Below are 18,281 nucleotides of genomic sequence, written 5' to 3' on the forward strand. Positions count from 1 at the left end.
ATGGAGACATCAACTGTAAATATTACTTTGCCTACAGGTATGAGGATATATCTATTTTCTAGTAGATTCTTTTTATTGGTTCCTGTATTTCTTGTCCTTCTGCAGTAATCTAACTGTACCATCTGAGAAAATGAAAGATACACACTGAGTAGAAAGGATTCAAAACCTCAAAATTCACATACAGATCCAGAGGCAACTCCCCTCCCACCTTCTTGATCACACTGTTGCAGCCGTTCTGCATGGTCCAATTGCCATTGTTTTAACTATTATTATTATTATTATTAATAGCAGTATTTCTGGAGTAATACTGATGCACAGAGTTTCCAATAAGGCTGCTTAGCTCAGTGTTTCCACTACCTTAACAGAAACTTTGCCAGCGTAGATGGTGCTTTGGAGCACTACACATAAACGGGATGCACTACTTCTATGGTGAGTTTGATTGCGGTATTCAAAGCAGATTCTTGAAACATACTAAAAAATTAGTGCTTTTATTAACAGTTTTACAAACAGAATCCATTACTGTCTAGTTTCCTGAAGGATAGAACAAGCCATTTCTCTCATTATTTTGACATCATTTCCTTCTCTGTTTTTTTTGTTTGTTTGTTTTTGTTTTTTTTTTTTTTTTTGTGTGTTTCTGCTGATGAGCAGTTGCAAGTCCCAAGAGGGAGGGCATAGTGTAATAAACAGTTAAAATGTTGCTAATTTGGTAGTTTACTTTGCAACAGCTTTCCTCTTCAAGCCTTGGGGATCCCACAAGTTCCTATTACCTTGACTCAGAGTTCATTGTGAAGAGTGCAAGGATCATTAATCTCCATTGAAAAAGAGACTTTTTTTTTAAGTAAAAAAATATCAAATATAATAAATTTATGAAAGACCATTCACAACATATACAGTAAGTGTTACATTTTGCTACAGCAGCTGTGATTTTTTTTTTTTTCATTTTAGAATGCAAGGTCATACATTGCCATAAGTAAACACACTAATATGAGTAAGACCTTAAATGAATGTATACAGCCAGGCTTTATCTGTGGATAGTTATACACTGTGTTTACTGTTTTACAGTCTAGTATATTCTTATTCACACCGTTGATATAACAGCTATGACCCTGCAAAGATTCTTCCTGTGCATATATAAATATAAATATTGAGCCAAGTCAAAATGAGCAGGGTCAAAGGTTATATGACTTATTAGACTCCTGCAGTTAAGGGTAAAAACTCCATTGTTTCTTTTGCAACTAATTTTTAATAAGAAGGCTGCTTCAATCATTGTGTAGTTACAGCATTACATTCTGTAAACAAGATTTTAAAGCATTCTAAACAAACATTTAAACAATTGATTCTTTATCCTTGTCTGGCGAGAGAAGACAATCTATAGCCTCATCACTTTTGCTCGAGTCTGTCATCTTCAGCTGGAGATTATCACTCGTACCTCTGGTGACACTGTCATAGGACGGAGGGAAAGACGTGGAGGACAGAGTTTCTGATTTGTCTATTGGCCTGCCGTAGTTTTCGTTCATCATGAAAGCAATAAGACCCTCCTTCTCGGGTGCATCGTCCTCAAGGATGCTGCCATCAAAAGTTCTGTGCCGGTACAAGTAAGACGCCTGCTTCATGGAGCGTCGAAATAAATGTCTCCTGTAGGCTCGCTGGATGACGATGGCAGAGACCTCTTCTTGTTTCCGCCTGAGAGTTGTTGTAATGGGTTCATATGAGATCTTAGATGGATTCGCCGCCATGAACTTTTCTTCCATCTGTATTTTAAGGGCATCCATCTCTCCGGATTCTCCTAGCACCCTCTTTGTAAAAGCAAACAAAATATCCAAGCAATGGATCCTATCTCCACTGACCATGGGCAGGTCCATCGCTATGAGTTTGATTTTGTTTGGTTTTGCTATGCGCAAAGGTTCTGACAGCGCGTCTGCAAAGTCTGAAAGTGCAGAATACTCAATAAACTGAGTGGCTTCAGGGTCAAACTTCTCCCAGATTTCGTAGAACATATCAAAATCATCCTCGCTTAGAGGCTCTGTACTTTCCTCAGTGGCTACACTGAAATTCTCTAAAATAATGGCTATATACATGTTTACAACAATGAGAAATGATATAATGATATAAGTAACAAAGAATAAAATCCCTACGGCAGGGCTTCCGCAGTCTCCCTTTGAACCATTTGCATTCGGAAGGTTTGGGTCGCAATACGGTGGTCCGGTGTTTAAAATAGGGTTGAGAAGACCATCCCAGCCAGCTGACGTTGTGATTTGGAAAAGACAGAGCATGCTGTTAGCAAAGGTTTGGAAGTTGAACATGTCATCAATCCCGTGCTCCTTCTTCACGTAGGCAAAGTTAGCCATGCCAAAAATGGCATAAATGAACATGACCAGAAAAAGCAAGAGGCCGATGTTGAACAAAGCGGGTAGGGACATCATTAAGGCAAACAGGAGAGTTCGTATTCCTTTGGCTCCCCGGATGAGTCTTAGGATCCGGCCAATCCGAGCCAAGCGAATGACTCTGAAGAGTGTGGGAGAGAAGAAATATTTCTGGATGATGTCAGAAAGTACAGTGCCTTGAAAAGAAAAAAGACAAACAGAGAGTTAGTACATGAGAAATAATCCCAGGCTTCCCTTTAAAGCATTCAGTCAGGATTATGGACAAAATCAATTAAAACAGGAGCATCAGTCAATGAGAAGATGGCTCTGTTTTCCTAATCTGACACTTTCATTCACCTATTTCCTCCTTCAAAATGGAAACTTTTTTTGAAGAGCCAAATTTATGCATTTCTTCTTCTCACTGGATCAGTTGATCATCTTCCAGTTGCTACTTTATTTCCAATTCACATTTGATCTGCAGTTTTGTAGCACCTAACCTATGATCTTTGATTTGGGCTGCAGAACAGCAAAAGGCATAAATTGGCAACAAACTTGTGTCTTTCTATTTCATCCCTTGGATATATGAGAGTGTGGAGTTCTAGTGCCAACAGGGCTGAGAACAACCAGACTCACTATGCCTGCCCAAACCTGCCCTGAAGGACTGTTTCATACTTTTGTAATAAAAAGTAAGTAGCAGAACAATACCTTTCCCCATGTGCCCTTTCCATGTGACTTTTTGTCTTCCCAACTTCTCTGTCTTTGGCTGTTATGCAGAACCGGGGTTAAGTGTATGGTGCCAGTTCTGGACCATGATTTATCACCATAAACCTTTAAGTGTATGTTGAAACCAATACTGTGGCATGATACACCTCATCATTTTGCTGATCATACAAATTATTGTTAGGCAATACTATGTTATATTATGATACCATATTAAAAAAATATGCTTAGAATACAATTTTCTGAGTTCAAAGTGTGTACCATTGCACAAAGCCTTTAACTTTGTCTAATTAATTTTATGTCTGCCTTTGTGACTTTGGAGTTTGGTTGAAAATCCAGGTTGACCTACCTACGATAGACAGAATCACAACAACAAAGTCAAATATGTTCCAGCCATTGGTGAAGTAGTAGTGTCGCAGAGCCAGCATTTTGATGATGCACTCCCCAGTGAAGATGGCAACAAAAAGCATGTTGATTTTATGGAGGATGTTCACTTTTTCTTGACTTTGGTCATCCGTTTCCACCATCATGGTAATCATGTTAAGGCAGATGAGAATCATAATGGAGACATCAAAGGCTTGTTTTGAGACGACATCAAAAATAAAACCTTGGTATTTGTTCTGGAGGAAAGGAGATTTAGTTAGGAAATTTGAACCATGTCAAGATGATGACATCATTGTCTCCTGACTCATCAGAAAGTAGAGCTTCATAAACTTAAAGATTATGATGAATGGTTGTATGACAGAGTTTTCAAACCTGTTTAACCCTAAAGCTTCTTGAGACTACTGAAAAAAAGCCCTGGACTGGGGCCATGAATTCATTCATTGCAGGCACGTGGTCACATTGTTTAATTGGCAAATTTGACTTCTGGTCAATATTGCACAACAGTGAGAATTTTGTACCACAGGTCACTGGACTTGCAAATATTGTCCAAAATCAAAACATGTGAATAATAAGAGGCTTTCATCTGGGAGCGATCACCTATCCTACACTGGAAAGTTGAACTGCATTTATTCTATTAAATAAATATTCAGCTGTTACACAAAGTTCAACTGAATTATGCCATTCTTACCAGTGGCCTTGGAATTGGCTTTTGAGGTTTCTTAGATCCCAGCTTTTTCATTGCATTATAATACTTTTTCTGTTCTTCTGTCATAAAGATGTCCTGGCCGCCTAAGTATAGGGTGAGAACAAAGCCATTACTTTCTGATGAAAAGAGCTCCACTGCCCCCATCCAAAGTTCAGGCCTTCATCCTCTTCTCTTTTCTTATTTTCCTTTTCCTGTAGCTTTCATCAAAATATCTAAGAAGGGCTTGATGAGATGCAGTGCTAGGAGCTGCTTATCGAATGGAGACAAAGGGCAGGAGACACAGAGTGGTGCAGGCAACTGAGAAGGAGCAAGACTCGGATTCTGTCTGCACTCGAAGTGCAGGTCGAGGGCAAGAGAGGAAAATATAAGAACCTCAGCCCTTCATTTAGAGTCTACAAAGCAGTGAGAAACACAGCGCTCAGGCTAGGCTGATCCTCCCTGACCCTGGCTACACCTTGGGGCGGGGAGGCAAGGGGTTGAGGAGCACAGGTTTCACAGGAAGGACAGAGGTGTTTGTGCACAGGGTACACCAGGGTAGTCTGTGCCCCTGTGGCAGTGTTTGTGCCCGAGATCCCTTCTGCATGGAGCTGCTTCACTGCTTTCTGTGGAGAACATAGTCCCCCAGCCTGTATTTTCAGGATGCTCATCCCGTGGGGACATTAGGGGCTGCTACATCTCTGCTTTTGTGAAAGTCCTGGCAAGGTGGTTTCTGCAGCTGTTTTGCCAATGCTAATCTTGAGGCTAATGTGGCAAAGTCACTGCTTATAAATCTATCCCTTGCCCTGGTCTCTGCAGCAATCACAAGGTGATGCGTTGCATATGTACTACTTATCTTTTTCTTTTGTTGGTTAAAATTGTCAATGATGACACCAATGAAGAGGTTCAATGTGAAGAAAGACCCGAAGATGATGAAAATCACAAAGTACAGGTACATGTATAAATTATATTCCCATTCAGGCTGCTCCTCACACTGCAAAGGGAAAAGGGAAAATGTGAAAATGACACCATGGCTGCATATACCAAAATATTAATGCAGTTAAAAGCAAACTGTCCACTGGCAATAAAGATTATGAAACAGGAAAAATAGTGTAACTCCCACTAGCAGAGTCAGCACTCCTCAGTCTCTGTTTGAAGTTTACTACTGGCGTCTGCAATGCCATGGTCATTTCTGCTACATTTCACAACACTGTCACAGTGATCACACTGCTCCAGAAATTGCAACTTCAGAATAAATCCTATAAAACATTCTCAGTCTGAACCCAGAAGGGGAAAAGAATTAATTTTCTGATTATCCCTAATCTTATATGAACTAATGGTACTTATAAAAAGCAAAAGTATGATTGCGGTATAATTAAATGCTACTGGAAAACACTGTATTTAGAGGTACATTTTTTCTTTTATAAAGGGTGGAAATGAGTAAGATTTCTTGCTGAAGAACTGAGCAATGCAGTCCCATAGCCTCAAATTACATGTGCCACGTTTGGCAAAAACATTCAGAATTGCCCCACCAGCAAATCTGATGGGGCAGGGGTTTTAGGAAACCTGAAAGCTGAACAGGATGCAGGTAAGAAGTGAGCAGTCACCAGCACCCAGAGCTCCAGGCTCCAGCACTTCTCAAGCTAGAGCTGGAAGCTCACAGCAGCCTCTTTCCCTGCCAGGAGCTCCTCCACCCTACTTCAGTGGAGCTGCTGGTTGCAGAAACTTGCTCAAGGTGAAGATATAAGGAGGGTTGAGTATGTGGGTTACAGGTGAATGTAATTTAAACTAGGGCTTTTATGGAGGGTCTATCATCAGAAGTTAAATCCTTGGAAAATATGGCAGTCAACAGGGAGAGTAGAAGAAACAGAGGACAATTTAGGTTTTGGGTAGACACAGTCTTACCCCAGAGGCGCCTCTCTGTGCTGGCAGTTTTGCAGTATGAATAGATAAATCAGTTGTGTAGAACTGAAGGCTACATTTGTTTTATTCTCAGGGTCAAGACGCTTCAGTAGCAGCTGCAAAAAATGAAGGTCTGCGACTGTCTGAACCAGAGTAAGACAGGGACTAGCAACCTGCTGTATTTTTTTTTTTTTTTGCTATTAAACACAACGAATGCTGTGAAAATCAGTGGAAAAGGAAATGATTTGTTTCCTTGTAGTGACCTACCTCTCGTGAATCCACTGCTGCATACATAATATCCATCCAACCTTTAAATGTGGCCTGAAAAAAACCCCACAAAATACATAATTAAACATACTAAACAAGTGTATCTTGAAATGATGTTATCGTATCTGTGACGAGTTTTCAAAATGCAGTGTTGAGCATGTTCTTCACAGTTAATGGATTGCCTCTCCTTTAATGCAATATGAATCCATGAGCTTACGTTCATTTAGACATTTAAAATCACTCCTGAATAGCTTTCTCCTGGATTCTTTCATTCATGTTTTCTGATTTTCCGCACTTGTAGGGATAAACCAGAAGTTTTTAAAATAGATTTTAAGAAGGAGACAAAACTTGACAAATCTTTCGAAGTTTTGACCTTAAGAATTTCAAGTGATGAAGAGATACAGCTACACAGGACAACTCAGAGTGCCGTCCTGCACAAGTCTCGGATCAGGCAAGACAGATCCCACCCATACTGCTTGTTCGGACTGGTGGGCAGTGACTACTTTGTAGGATCCCACTGAAACTTGGATTCTGCCCTTTTTTAAAACAGGCTAAATCAAGGCAAAATTAAAGCCCAGGGAGTCTCATAAATCACAGCTGACTTGAAAGGAGCAAAGGCAATCAACACCTGCTGTGAGCCTGGCCCTGGAAACTCAATATCTGACTTACTGTTCAGATATTTTTTTTAACCAGGGGGTTTAATTATTAATTTTTTAAAATTGTTTAAACAAGGAGGGATTCCACAGAAGTCAGTGTCTCTTACTGAACAGTGACAACATTCCTAGGAGAAACATGTAGAAGTGGGTTTTATTATTCTGTAGCAAAACCATGCCTCTGCTCTCAGTATATGCCTCTCGTTATACACAGCCCTGTGACAAACACACCTGGCGTTATGTCTGACTCTGGCCTAAGCCACATTGCCTTCATATTAGTTCTCTGGGGTTGTTTCTCATTTGACTTCTGACCCATTTAGACTTACCCTGGATTTAAAATCAGTGTGAGCAGATAATGAGGCATTTTTAGATTTATTCGTTTAATCAGATTTACACTAGCATGCATGAAAGACCAACTCCAATATTTTTTTTTTTTTGCATCCCACTGACACTTTGGTTGAATTTTCTCCTGGTACACAAATCCAGAAAATGCTAATAGGAATTTGGCCAGTGGTTCCCAGGAGAAACCCAGCCGTTTGTGTTGAGCTAGGTACATTGAGCGGTTTTAGAAATGCTCCATTATACACTCTGTATTATTAAATTAAATCCTGGATGTAATGCTGCCTTCCCATTTCCCTTTCAAGGCTACTGAACCAAAGGAAGATGTTGTACAAGAGGTCAACCATAATTCTCGTGACATTAAGTATAAAATAATGTTTGAAAAGTTACATCCATTTTTGTCTGCTGGCTGAAAGAGATTAAACCCCCCAAATCAGAACCTTTTGGAAAATCTATGCCATGGTACTCTGTGTTAAAAAACACTTTAGATGTAAAGTGTTTACAGGAATGATCAGCAGTTTTATTGAAACGAATAACTATTTGAACCTGTCATGCTGATCCTCCTTAACTGTTCTAGTATTTTCCTTTTTTGCTGTTCTCTTTCTAATCTGATGGAAGATTTTCTGGTGTCATTACAGTCACTTGCAGCTTCCAGCTCAAAGTGCCATTCAGGAAGGGTGGACGAGGTGAAACAAGAAATCCTTTCCCTGTGGCACAAAATGATATGATCTTAGCCTGTACTTTTCTCCCACTTGGGAGAAAATCTTTTCTCTTGAGTAGCTATTTTACCCCTCAATATGTACCACAGACAGTAGAGACTCTACTGCAAGGCACAGGGGTTTATAGTGATAACAGATGATGAAGTGATCTGACAAAAACAAATATTAAGTGAATGAAGTACTGTGATTTTCTGGTTTTCCCACTTGTCCAGAAGTAGGAGAATTAAAAATCCATGGGGCTTCTGGAAAGCTTCCCTAGACACTTCATCTGCAGAGGGTAAAAGATACTGAGAATGAAAGAAATATAACACTGGGGAAAGAAATTATTTATCTGGAGTTAGTAACCACTTACACTCTGGATAAGGAAGTGACAAAATCATAGGAGTGTTTGTGATATTATCCTGTCTGGAAGCTGTCCAGAGAAACACCATTTTCTACTGAAACTGTCATGTGATGAGATTATCTACTGATAAACTCATCTTTGGATGGGATTACATTTTGTTATTTGACTGGTGGTTAGAACTGCAACACAGTAAATTAGTGGGGAGAAGGATAGGTGGGATGGCACTAGCTGCCCTCAAAGCATTTATTGTAGAATCACAGAATCACAGAATGTCAGGGGTTGGAAGGGACCTTGAAAGATCATCCAGTCCAACCCCCCCGCCAGAGCAGGACCACCTAGAGCAGGTCACACAGGAACACGTCCAGGCGGGTTTTGAGTGTCTCCAGAGAAGGAGACTCCATAACTCTCTGGGCAGCCTGTTCCAGTGCTCTGTCACCCTCACAACGAAAAAGCTTTTCCTTATGTTAATGTGGAACCTCCTGTGCTCCTGCTTGTGCCCGTTGCCCCTTGTCCTGTCATTGGACGTCACTGAGAAGAGCCCAGCTCCATCCTCCTGACACTCACAAATGGTACCTTAAAATAAAACAAGCCTTTAAATCTGTAGGGTTGTGGGTTTTTTTCCTAGAAAAGGACAGCAAGAGTGCAAGAAAAATGGCTGGTTTTGGTGGCAGAAATACTGGTCTTTGCATTTCTGAAATGCTTCTTTAAGCCTTGCTATTGGTGAGAGAAATTTCTGAAAGCTGAAAGAGAGCCACCAACAGTACAGCCAAACTACACATATTTAAGTTGGCTATGCTAACTCCACTATCTTCTAGATTTTGTGTTGAATATTTCAGTTTATTCAATTTCATCATAGCAGCAGTTTTATACTGAACATTTGTTTTATGTTTATTTTGCATTAAGATGATTTGCTGGGGAGGGTGTCACCAAGCATTGGACCAACCAGAGCACTTCAGAGTTCTGCACTGCGCTGGGCTAGGCGGGCTCCAAGGACACTGCCGCTGCTCCCCTCGAATTTCCACCAGTAAGTCCTCATGGAAATACTGCTTAGTCCTGATCTTTGGATATACGGAGAAATCTACCCTGGAACACTGAGTTATGGTTTGTTCAGAAGCACAGATTTCTTTGCGCATTTTGCATCCACAGTGAAAATAAAATCTAACATTACAGTTTACAGAAGTGCAAGAGATCATGTAACTCAGTAACTTTAGACACACGCCGCTGTCTCATGACCTCTTTGTAGCTGATTTATGAGCTCAGTCATGACTTCAAACCCGGCATGAGGGGCTGACTTAACTCTACAGCTCCTGATTGCTGTATGGGTCTAGGAGTGCTTCTGTTATCTTCCCGTTCCTTATCTGTAGTCCCCGAGTGACAAAGGGTTGTAGGACATATTAGATGTAAGCCTCTTCCTGTTTAAGGAGAACTTTTCCAAGCAAGCCAGGTGCTGCAGGAAAGACCACTTGTTTTCTTGGTATTCTTCAACAGATTGCAAAAAAAATATGTGGAGGAGATCATAACACGAAGGGAAAGATCCTGCAAGGGAAATGCAAAACTCCTACTGGAAATTTAAGATATTTCTTTGTTCAGTTCAAATACAGATTTATAGAACATAGGTGCTCTGATCTGCAAAGCAATTCTGAGAATATAGAAAAAGCATTACTGAAGCACTGGGTTGTAGCAATAATTTTTTCCTAATAGATTAGGGTGTTAAGGGTGTTAAATCCCCAGAAGAGCGAATCATCCTTCTTGCAAATTAAAAAGTCGTGATAATGAAGATCTTTTCCTCCCCGTGAATGAGGCATTTCTCTTTCTTGTAGAGTAAGCAGAGACTACCTCCTATTTTAGTAATCTGTTCTGAGACAGCCCATTTGTTAGTTGGAGAAGCTTGAAACTTGACTGACCACTGCACATGAAAGTTTTCTCAGACTCATTAATTCAAAGCAGCATCTTCAGAACAACATGATAGATCCTAAACAAGGTAGGAAAAGAGCAAAGCATATTTGGGGAAAGTTTCATGCAATTCTCAACTACACTGTCAGAAAGTTTGCCTCTGGATAGTAGCGAGCCTTTAAGTTTCCGTAGTAGCAACTTCTCATTCCTGTCAAAGATGCTGCAGAAGTGAAGACGGCAGACAGATTTGTTTTACCTATTTCCATTTGGATTTTCAGACACATTCAGGCATCCGAAGGTAAATTCAGAGTCACTTAAAGAATGTGTTGCAGCAGCTGAAAATGTCAACAGTCAAAAGACAAGTCCCACTTAAAAGCTCATATTTTGGATCCCAGAGGGCTGTAACCAGAATGCTTATCTCACCATTGCTACACACTGTCTCAGTGTGCACAAAGATGCACAGATGTGTCTGTCTCTTTAGGAGAGCTGTTAACTGATCCCCTGCAATTCCTATGGTAGTTTGCTCATGAAATGCAACCCCATATGGAGGATATTTGGCAAGGAGCACCTGTAACCAACACTCCTCAGATGGAGTCTGGCAAAGGAGATCCAGATGTTTGGGCCCCTTCTCTGTGGGTGTCATCTTTACACTTTATTGCCTAAGACTGTCATTAGCAGCAGAGATAAGAGCTCCAGGTGAAGGATAAAAGTTAAAATCATTCCCCTAATGGCATCTGGCTCCTGCCCTTCCTCCTGGAAGAAGAAGCCAGCACATCTCATACAAACTGAGCAAGGTTTTAGGGCTCCCTCATTTCCTGCCATAATCAATTTGTCCAGCCTGCACAGACTCTACGTTTCTGTCACTTTTGTACTTCTGCAACTGGAAAACCTACTTCTTGGCTGCCCAATACAGGATCACAGCTTTGAAAGAAACCTGCAGGGTTATCAAGTCCATATTCAGCTGGAAAACTGCAGTACTAGACCACCACTTCTGTGCTGAGATCCACCTTAAGATCAGTTATGTTTCTTCTCCCATCACTGATCCCAACAGAAGGCAGTCCCACCTGCTGAATGCAACCAGTATCACCAGTGCCAAGTGTCCAGGAACGGATACTGCAGAACAGTAGAAGAGACTGCTTCAGGATTGCTTAGGCAATGCCAATTTATCAAATGTTGCAGATTTTCAGAAAGATGGAGCTTGAGTCTTATAAAAAAAAAAAATGATGAAGGAATAACTACTACTCTAACGAAGTTTTTTCACCACAGAAACTAGGCATCTGTTAGGCAGCCATGGAGGAGATAAGATTCAGGTAAGACACAATATGGAAATTTTTGCTCTACTAGATTAGATGTTTAAATAAAAGACAAAGAAAGTACTATATAGAATGGAAAATCTAATTAAAGACATTCAAAGTGAATTAATATACCTTGCTTGGGTAAGCTGAATATCATAATTAAATGCAAAAGATAAAAGCTCTTGCTCTCAGCAAGTTCAGCTTTATGTCATGGAAAGAACGAAAAGTGGTTGTGCCCATTCTAACATTTCTGCTTTCCAGAGGGTCTGAAAGCAAAGACTCAATGGACAGTGGTCAGAAGATCTCAAACGTGTGTATGTACCAGGAACAGAGTATATAAGGATAAGCATTTCTACAAGAAAGGAAAACTGCTTCAAGGAGCTATATCGTGTGTCTGTGATAGAGAAGAAAAGATGTAGGAGAAAGGAAACTTGCATTGTGGGAAGGAGAAGGGCTGGCAGATCTGACGGGGACCTGTGGGAGGCTAATGCCTTTTTGGAAGGGCAGGTGGATACCCTACTGTATTGCAAAGGGTGGGTATCTATATGTAACAACTGAATTGAGCTCCCAACACACAAGTTTTTATTCCAGAAGCAAGGAATGCCATCACAGGTGCTTCAAGAAAGTAACCTCCTTGTCCAAGGATGTAGTGAGGGACTTGTTCAACTCTGCATAGGTAAAATGCAACACAAAACCCACTCCTAGTACGTACACAGCCCTTGTCATCACTCCGCTTCAGAGCAAATGAAGAATAATGGAAATAGGTATCATTACCGCTATTTTATGTGAGAGCCCCATGGAATGAAAACACAAAGAATTTTGTCTAAAATCACACAGCAGTCCAGCAGAAGAGTCTGGACAAGAAGATGGAGCCTCCTGTGGCTCTATCCATTGGGTTGTACTGCGTCACAACACAGTAAATCTCAGTGCATACAACCCATTTATTCATGTTTTACATTTGCTACTGAAAAAGGTTGTAAAAGTGCCTTACTTCTGTCTTCATAGATCAAATATTGCCATCATCTTTGAACCTCAACACTCTCTTCTCTGATATGCTCTCAGCACATTTCCAGAGAGACCAGGAGGTACGGAGTTACAACAGTCTGATCACCACCATGTTTCGTAGCTAGGTTCAATCTGGCTCATTACGTATGGCAGGTGGAAATGAGGCGAGGAACCAGAATGAGAGGCACCAGTGTCCTTCTCAAACATCTCCGTGGAAGGTGAGCAGAGGACTGTAAATTAAGATTTCTCTGTGATTACAGCTTTATGCAGTAGCTTCAGCCGAATAACAGAAAGCACTGCAAACTCATTTTTTCCCAGCAGGGTATAGTGAAGTCCCAGGCTGTTCAGGAAGGCCAGTGTACTCTGTCTGCGTGAACAGTCCTTCCTGGACCACGACTATTTTTTTCTGGAACTCTGGATTACAATACTGACAAAATGGTCTGTAATTCACTTCAAAAATCCAATCACCTCCCAGAGGACTGTATTAGTGGTGCACCAGAAACTCAAATTAAGACCAGATCCTACCATAAAGATCTCTAGACCAAATTAATATGCCAAACATGATCCGTTTACACTTGAGGAAAGGCATTCCCCTGATGGGTAAGGCTGAAAAAACCAGAAAAGCGTAGAGGTTATCCTGAGCCTTTAAACTGATGATTTCAATGGGAACAAGCAACATTTGCCATGAGCTTCTGGTGGTCACACTTACCACTTGTAGCAGAGCCAGGTACCCAGCACCAACATTATCGAAGTTAACTTTGACTTTTGTCCAGTAAAACGTGCCTGACACATTATAGAGAATGCAGTCACTCATGTTGTTAATAATTTTAGAGTCTAAAGGCATATCTCCTTCTGTCTTATTAATGCACTTCCCAAACTTCCCAGCAAACAGGTTCACTCCCATGATGCTAAAGATAAGCCAGAAGATGAGGCAGACAAGTAGAACATTCATGATGGAAGGGATGGCTCCCACGAGGGCATTGACCACCACCTTGGGGGAAACAGGAGAGGAAAAACGGAATTAATGTCAGCACTCGTATAGACACTTTGTTAACAAGTGTTGTGCATCCTTGATTGACTAGGCTGAACCCTTACATGGTGACAGGTAGTTAACTACTAACATTACCTAAGAAGCAGACCACCTTTAAAGGCTTCACACGTGATTATTTTTTCCTTTTGTAATTGAAGAGTTAATCTGTTGGCAACCCACCCATGGGATGATGTTTTTTCAAGAGTAATCTTTTAATTCAGGACCAGTCTGTGAAGTCATCTTGGCCTCTCAGATCCAGCTGGATAATACACTTTAGTCAAACTATCTGTCATAATCATATGATTAACTCGAAATGGCTACGGCACATCACAGTGTCTCAAAACAGACAAAAAAAATATTGCTGAAATCTTTTACTGAACTCAGGCTTCCATAGTCCTTGGGATGTGAACTCTAACTGTGATAAATTTTGCTTATTTAAATAATAACTGATTGAGACATACTGTGCTAAGCCAGCTTCCCCTGTCTGATCAGTATGCATGATTAAAACAGTGAAACCAGTCTAATTTAACAAAAAATGCATTATTTTGTCCTGTGACATGCTGTAAAGTTCCTACATATGAACCAGGCAGGGCTGTAAACTCCTGTGTAAAATCATATGTAAAAATGAAAAGCAGAAGGAGCTTTTCAGGTGTGGGAATGATGGCACTGGCAATGGAAACCATTCTGAAGCCATGCAAAAAAGGTCAGACCATCTACCTCTACAGATGTCAGGTTTGAATGCAGCATTACAATACCAGTACACCAACCAGGCAAGACACACATCATTTACTGTTTTGAGCATTAAGACATTTATGCATGCCAAATGTTATACTGAAGACATTTTCTGAGGGAAGAACACTGCCACACAGAATGTAGTTTTCCCCTTCCTATGTCAACCAGGTTTCTCCATATTCACAGTTTTTGGAGATGCTGCCATTGCACAGTGGAGGCAAAGCTGCCTGTCAGCATTGCTCCAGACACCAGCCCCACTACATGGATTTGTCTCCATCTCTGTCTCATGCTTTGGATATTGAAATCCGGTAGGCAGACAGTACACTCTTCCTCTTCCCCATCTACATTTCTGAAACTGAGACAAGGTGGTATTGATCCATAAAAATTAAGTTTTATTCAATTGAGAATCTTATTATGGCAAATGTCAGCTCTTGTTTTCTCTTGTATTAGTGTCCAATTTTCTGACAAGCTAATAATGCAACATTCGTTTCCCCATCATTTTTGCATTGCTGAGGCAGAAAAATACCCGGAAGAGTAAAACGGGTTTCATGCATGAAGCAGCAGCTTCATCTACAATGTACAATAGAAAATTATGTAGATCTTTCAAAACCCAGATTTGTATTTTGTGCATTTATGAATGAAGCTAATTTTCACACAGGAAAAGCTGCTTGACCAATTTTTATTTATTTTTTTTCTTTTTTTTTCTTTCTATATAGGCCCATTCCTGATGACTTTTCAATTTCTTTCTTTTTTTGCTGATTTTGTCTTTCAGTTTTGGATGTTAATCTATTTCTAACTTCATTGTTTTAAGACCAAATTTACTGTGTTAACCAAAATGCCGAATAATATCCAAATCGAGGGCTTATTTGGATATAGCCTTGGCCCTTGTCAAAGTAGCTTTCATTTGCTGATATGATGGACAATATTTTTGTTCAACTTTAATCCATTCCAACACAAAGCCACTGCACTTATGTCACATATGCCGCTGAACCCAGCTCCCACCCACAAGCCCTGTGGCAGGACACAGACATCCAAGTTTCAGCAGTACAAGTGATGTCTGTGCCTGCACCCTGCTTTTTTCCTTCTGCTGAATTATGTTCAATAGTTTGTAGATAACAAAACACGACATGAGGCTGGAGCAAATCCCGTAACACCTCTCTGAATGAATAATTAACAGGGGGGTTCATTCTTCTTTCACTGCTTCTGCTCTTACGCCAGCATGATGCCATTTGGTCTGCTGGAAGCACTCCTGATTTCCACTGAGACAAGTGAGAAGACTTAAAGACCTGGATATATAAAGGTAAATTATTATAAAATCATGTTAAAAGTTCAGCTCAAACCTTTCCATGGAAAGGGCTGAATTTCTGCTGCATCTAGGAATAGCAACATACGTGATAGCCATGTACAAGAAAATATTTCAGACCTCTTGATTTCCATGAATACCTGTATAGGTGAAACCACCTTCCAGGTGACTTCTTTAGGGATAGCCTAGAAACTGAGCTACCCTCTGCCCTAATCCACAGTGGTGCAAATCTATAGCCTGTGCCTGGACCTCAGCTCTCCTGAACTCATGGGCCACATCCTCAGCCGAAGCCGATCCAGATTTTAAATCCAGAAATAGACTTGCGCAATATGTTAAACCTCCCTTTGCTACAACAGAGCCCATCAGACTTCCTGCAGCAATTTCAGGCCCAGGCTACAACTCCTAGCCGAGCCTGGGCATAGCGTTTGCAAAGACATCTAATTCACAGTGTCAGATGTCAAATAATGGACAAAAAATTTATCATTAATAATCTACTCTTGGTGTCCTTTGCCCTCATTTCTGGAAACAGGTGCTGTATTTTTAGGTTGAATTTGTTGAACATGAGGCACTAGTCATCTGCTATTAGGTATCTTCTCCTATCATTTCCGTCTTCACCGCAGATGAGTTACCACTGAACATTGCTCTGGGTCATTAGAAAAACACAGCTTCTTTCTAGCTGTCATGGTTCCTTCAGATTTCTAATCATGCTCATAGCTCCTTGCATTTTTAACACTCCATTTCCATCTTTTTGGTGGAATTCAAGTATTGAAGCACTTCCCTCTCCCTCTGTGTGCTGGACTATTTCCCTGCATATTGAGGGATTGTAATAGTCATCTCGTTTATCAGACCTGCCCAAATGCTTGTGACCCGTTGAACAGTCATCCCGATCCCTAAGTACTTCCCAGCTGCTGTTTTCCAAGAAACGTCCCCCAGACTGACCTACTTTCCTCCTCCCGAGGTGTATGATATATGTGGTTATATTAAAAAGCATGTTTTACAATTGATCTGTTTTTCACCGTGATCCAGATCAGTCAGTATAATTCCCTCATCCGTCGTATCACTTACTACCCCGCTCACTTTGTGTGTTGTCAGCAAAGATTTTATATTTTCTTCCAGATGCTGTTGAAGTCCAGATTAAGGACAGTTGTCATTCTGAAGGATCCCTCACCCTGAGACACTCATCACTGAATTTACAGTGTCACCACTGTTTACAATTACTTTTTGAGATCCATCACCATTTTAAATTAGTTTAAAATATATTTACTTGGCTTGCTACAAAGCTCGTGTTTTCTTCACAATGTCTCATGGTATCAGATTCCTCTCTGAAATCTAAGGATATTACACCAGCACAGTTACCGTCATCAGCATAATTTGTAATCAAATCAAAGGACCATATCGGTTTTACAAGAACTATTCCCATGAAATCACACTAACTAGCATTAATTATGCTATTTCTTTCCTGCATGTATCTTCTAGCAGCCTCACCATGACTTTGCCTAGTATCATTTTCACATTAAATGGTCTATCATCATCCCACTCATCCTTTTAAAATACTGCAATAACCTCCCTTGCTTGGAAGAAACTTGCAGGGAAGTGGCACCTCTGAAATAATTCCCTGATGGATAGCAAATGAGGGGACATGAGAGACTTCATGACTCGGGACAGGCAGACCTAAGTTAATTTACACTGGGCTCTAGTGTGGGCTGGAAAGCAGTGGGTGAGGCAGGGTCTTGGCACATGCATGGAAACCCCCAGGGTTTATAGTAACTGTCTGGTGGGATACTGGTTTTACTGGGGTCTTTTTTTGGGGACACAGGGGCAGGACGGCAACAGTTCAGCCTTATTTTGAGGACCTCTCATGGGATGGAAGCTGCTGAGACTTGTGTCAAACGCAGAGGTCCCAGCCTGTTTGAAGACAGGGAAAGGACTGAAGTCTGATGGCTAGAGGTCCTCTTGGCCATCCGAGTACTACTCTGTGCCTTTGCCTCAAGACTAATTTCTTCCAAAATTTAGGTACAGCATCAATGAAATAAATCCTTTTCTGCAGCATAAATGAGAATTTTCTTGCTCCTATTCTAGCCATGCAGAGATCTTTCAGTTATTCAAGAAAAAGACATTATAATAATCCAAACTATTACTATTTTCTTACTGTCAGTGTTTGCTTCTCAACATTATCATTATTTAATCCATCACTGCGCTGGAAATTTTCCTGTGCATTTTGGAGCATATGAACTCCTAATAATGAAAGGTCTAACTGTCCCTAGTCGTGTTAAGTGTGGTTAGACAAACTAAAAATAAAATGATTTGATTTTCCAATAGCACGTATTCTCAATTACACTTTATCATAGTCTACAAGATAATTCACTACCTCTGACAGCTCAGAATGACAGAATATATCTCAGCTGCAGCAATGGTACAGGGAAGAAAAGGGATGTTGAGTCAGGGTCCAGGGGGGCTTACAAGTATGACCATGTTAGGAAGGAAACTTGCTGGGCTGATGCGTGTCTATTCCGGGTAAAATCTCCATCAAACCAACCTCTTGGCATTCTCAGATAGAGATGCGGCCTTTTTTACATGATTTCTTTCCTGTTTCAGTATCACTTTTCTGGTGCTTTGGGCTAGTCTTCCCACTGCCTTTTGGGTTTGAATCC

At 40.7% G+C, this 18,281-nt stretch overlaps 1 protein-coding gene across 4 annotated transcripts in view; it reads right to left on the minus strand.

The window, feature by feature from the left end:
* Positions 1-1,325: 1,325 nt before the first annotated feature.
* Positions 1,326-18,281, minus strand: part of SCN5A (sodium voltage-gated channel alpha subunit 5) — a 172,793-nt gene continuing 155,837 nt past the window's right edge. For all 4 annotated transcript variants that reach the window (XM_086466888.1, XM_086466889.1, XM_086466891.1 and 1 more), the window contains 6 exons: positions 13,275-13,556; positions 6,319-6,372; positions 5,002-5,143; positions 4,156-4,256; positions 3,433-3,703; positions 1,326-2,560 (listed from right to left, as the gene is read on the minus strand). In XM_086466888.1, coding sequence (XP_086323014.1) covers positions 1,326-2,560; positions 3,433-3,703; positions 4,156-4,256; positions 5,002-5,143; positions 6,319-6,372; positions 13,275-13,556 — 2,085 coding nt within the window. The remainder of the gene's footprint in view (positions 2,561-3,432; positions 3,704-4,155; positions 4,257-5,001; positions 5,144-6,318; positions 6,373-13,274; positions 13,557-18,281) is intronic.

The sequence above is a fragment of the Leptosomus discolor genome, chromosome 6 (assembly GCF_034619465.1).
Source record: "Leptosomus discolor isolate bLepDis1 chromosome 6, bLepDis1.hap2, whole genome shotgun sequence".
Classification (NCBI taxonomy): Eukaryota; Metazoa; Chordata; class Aves; order Leptosomiformes; family Leptosomidae; genus Leptosomus; species Leptosomus discolor.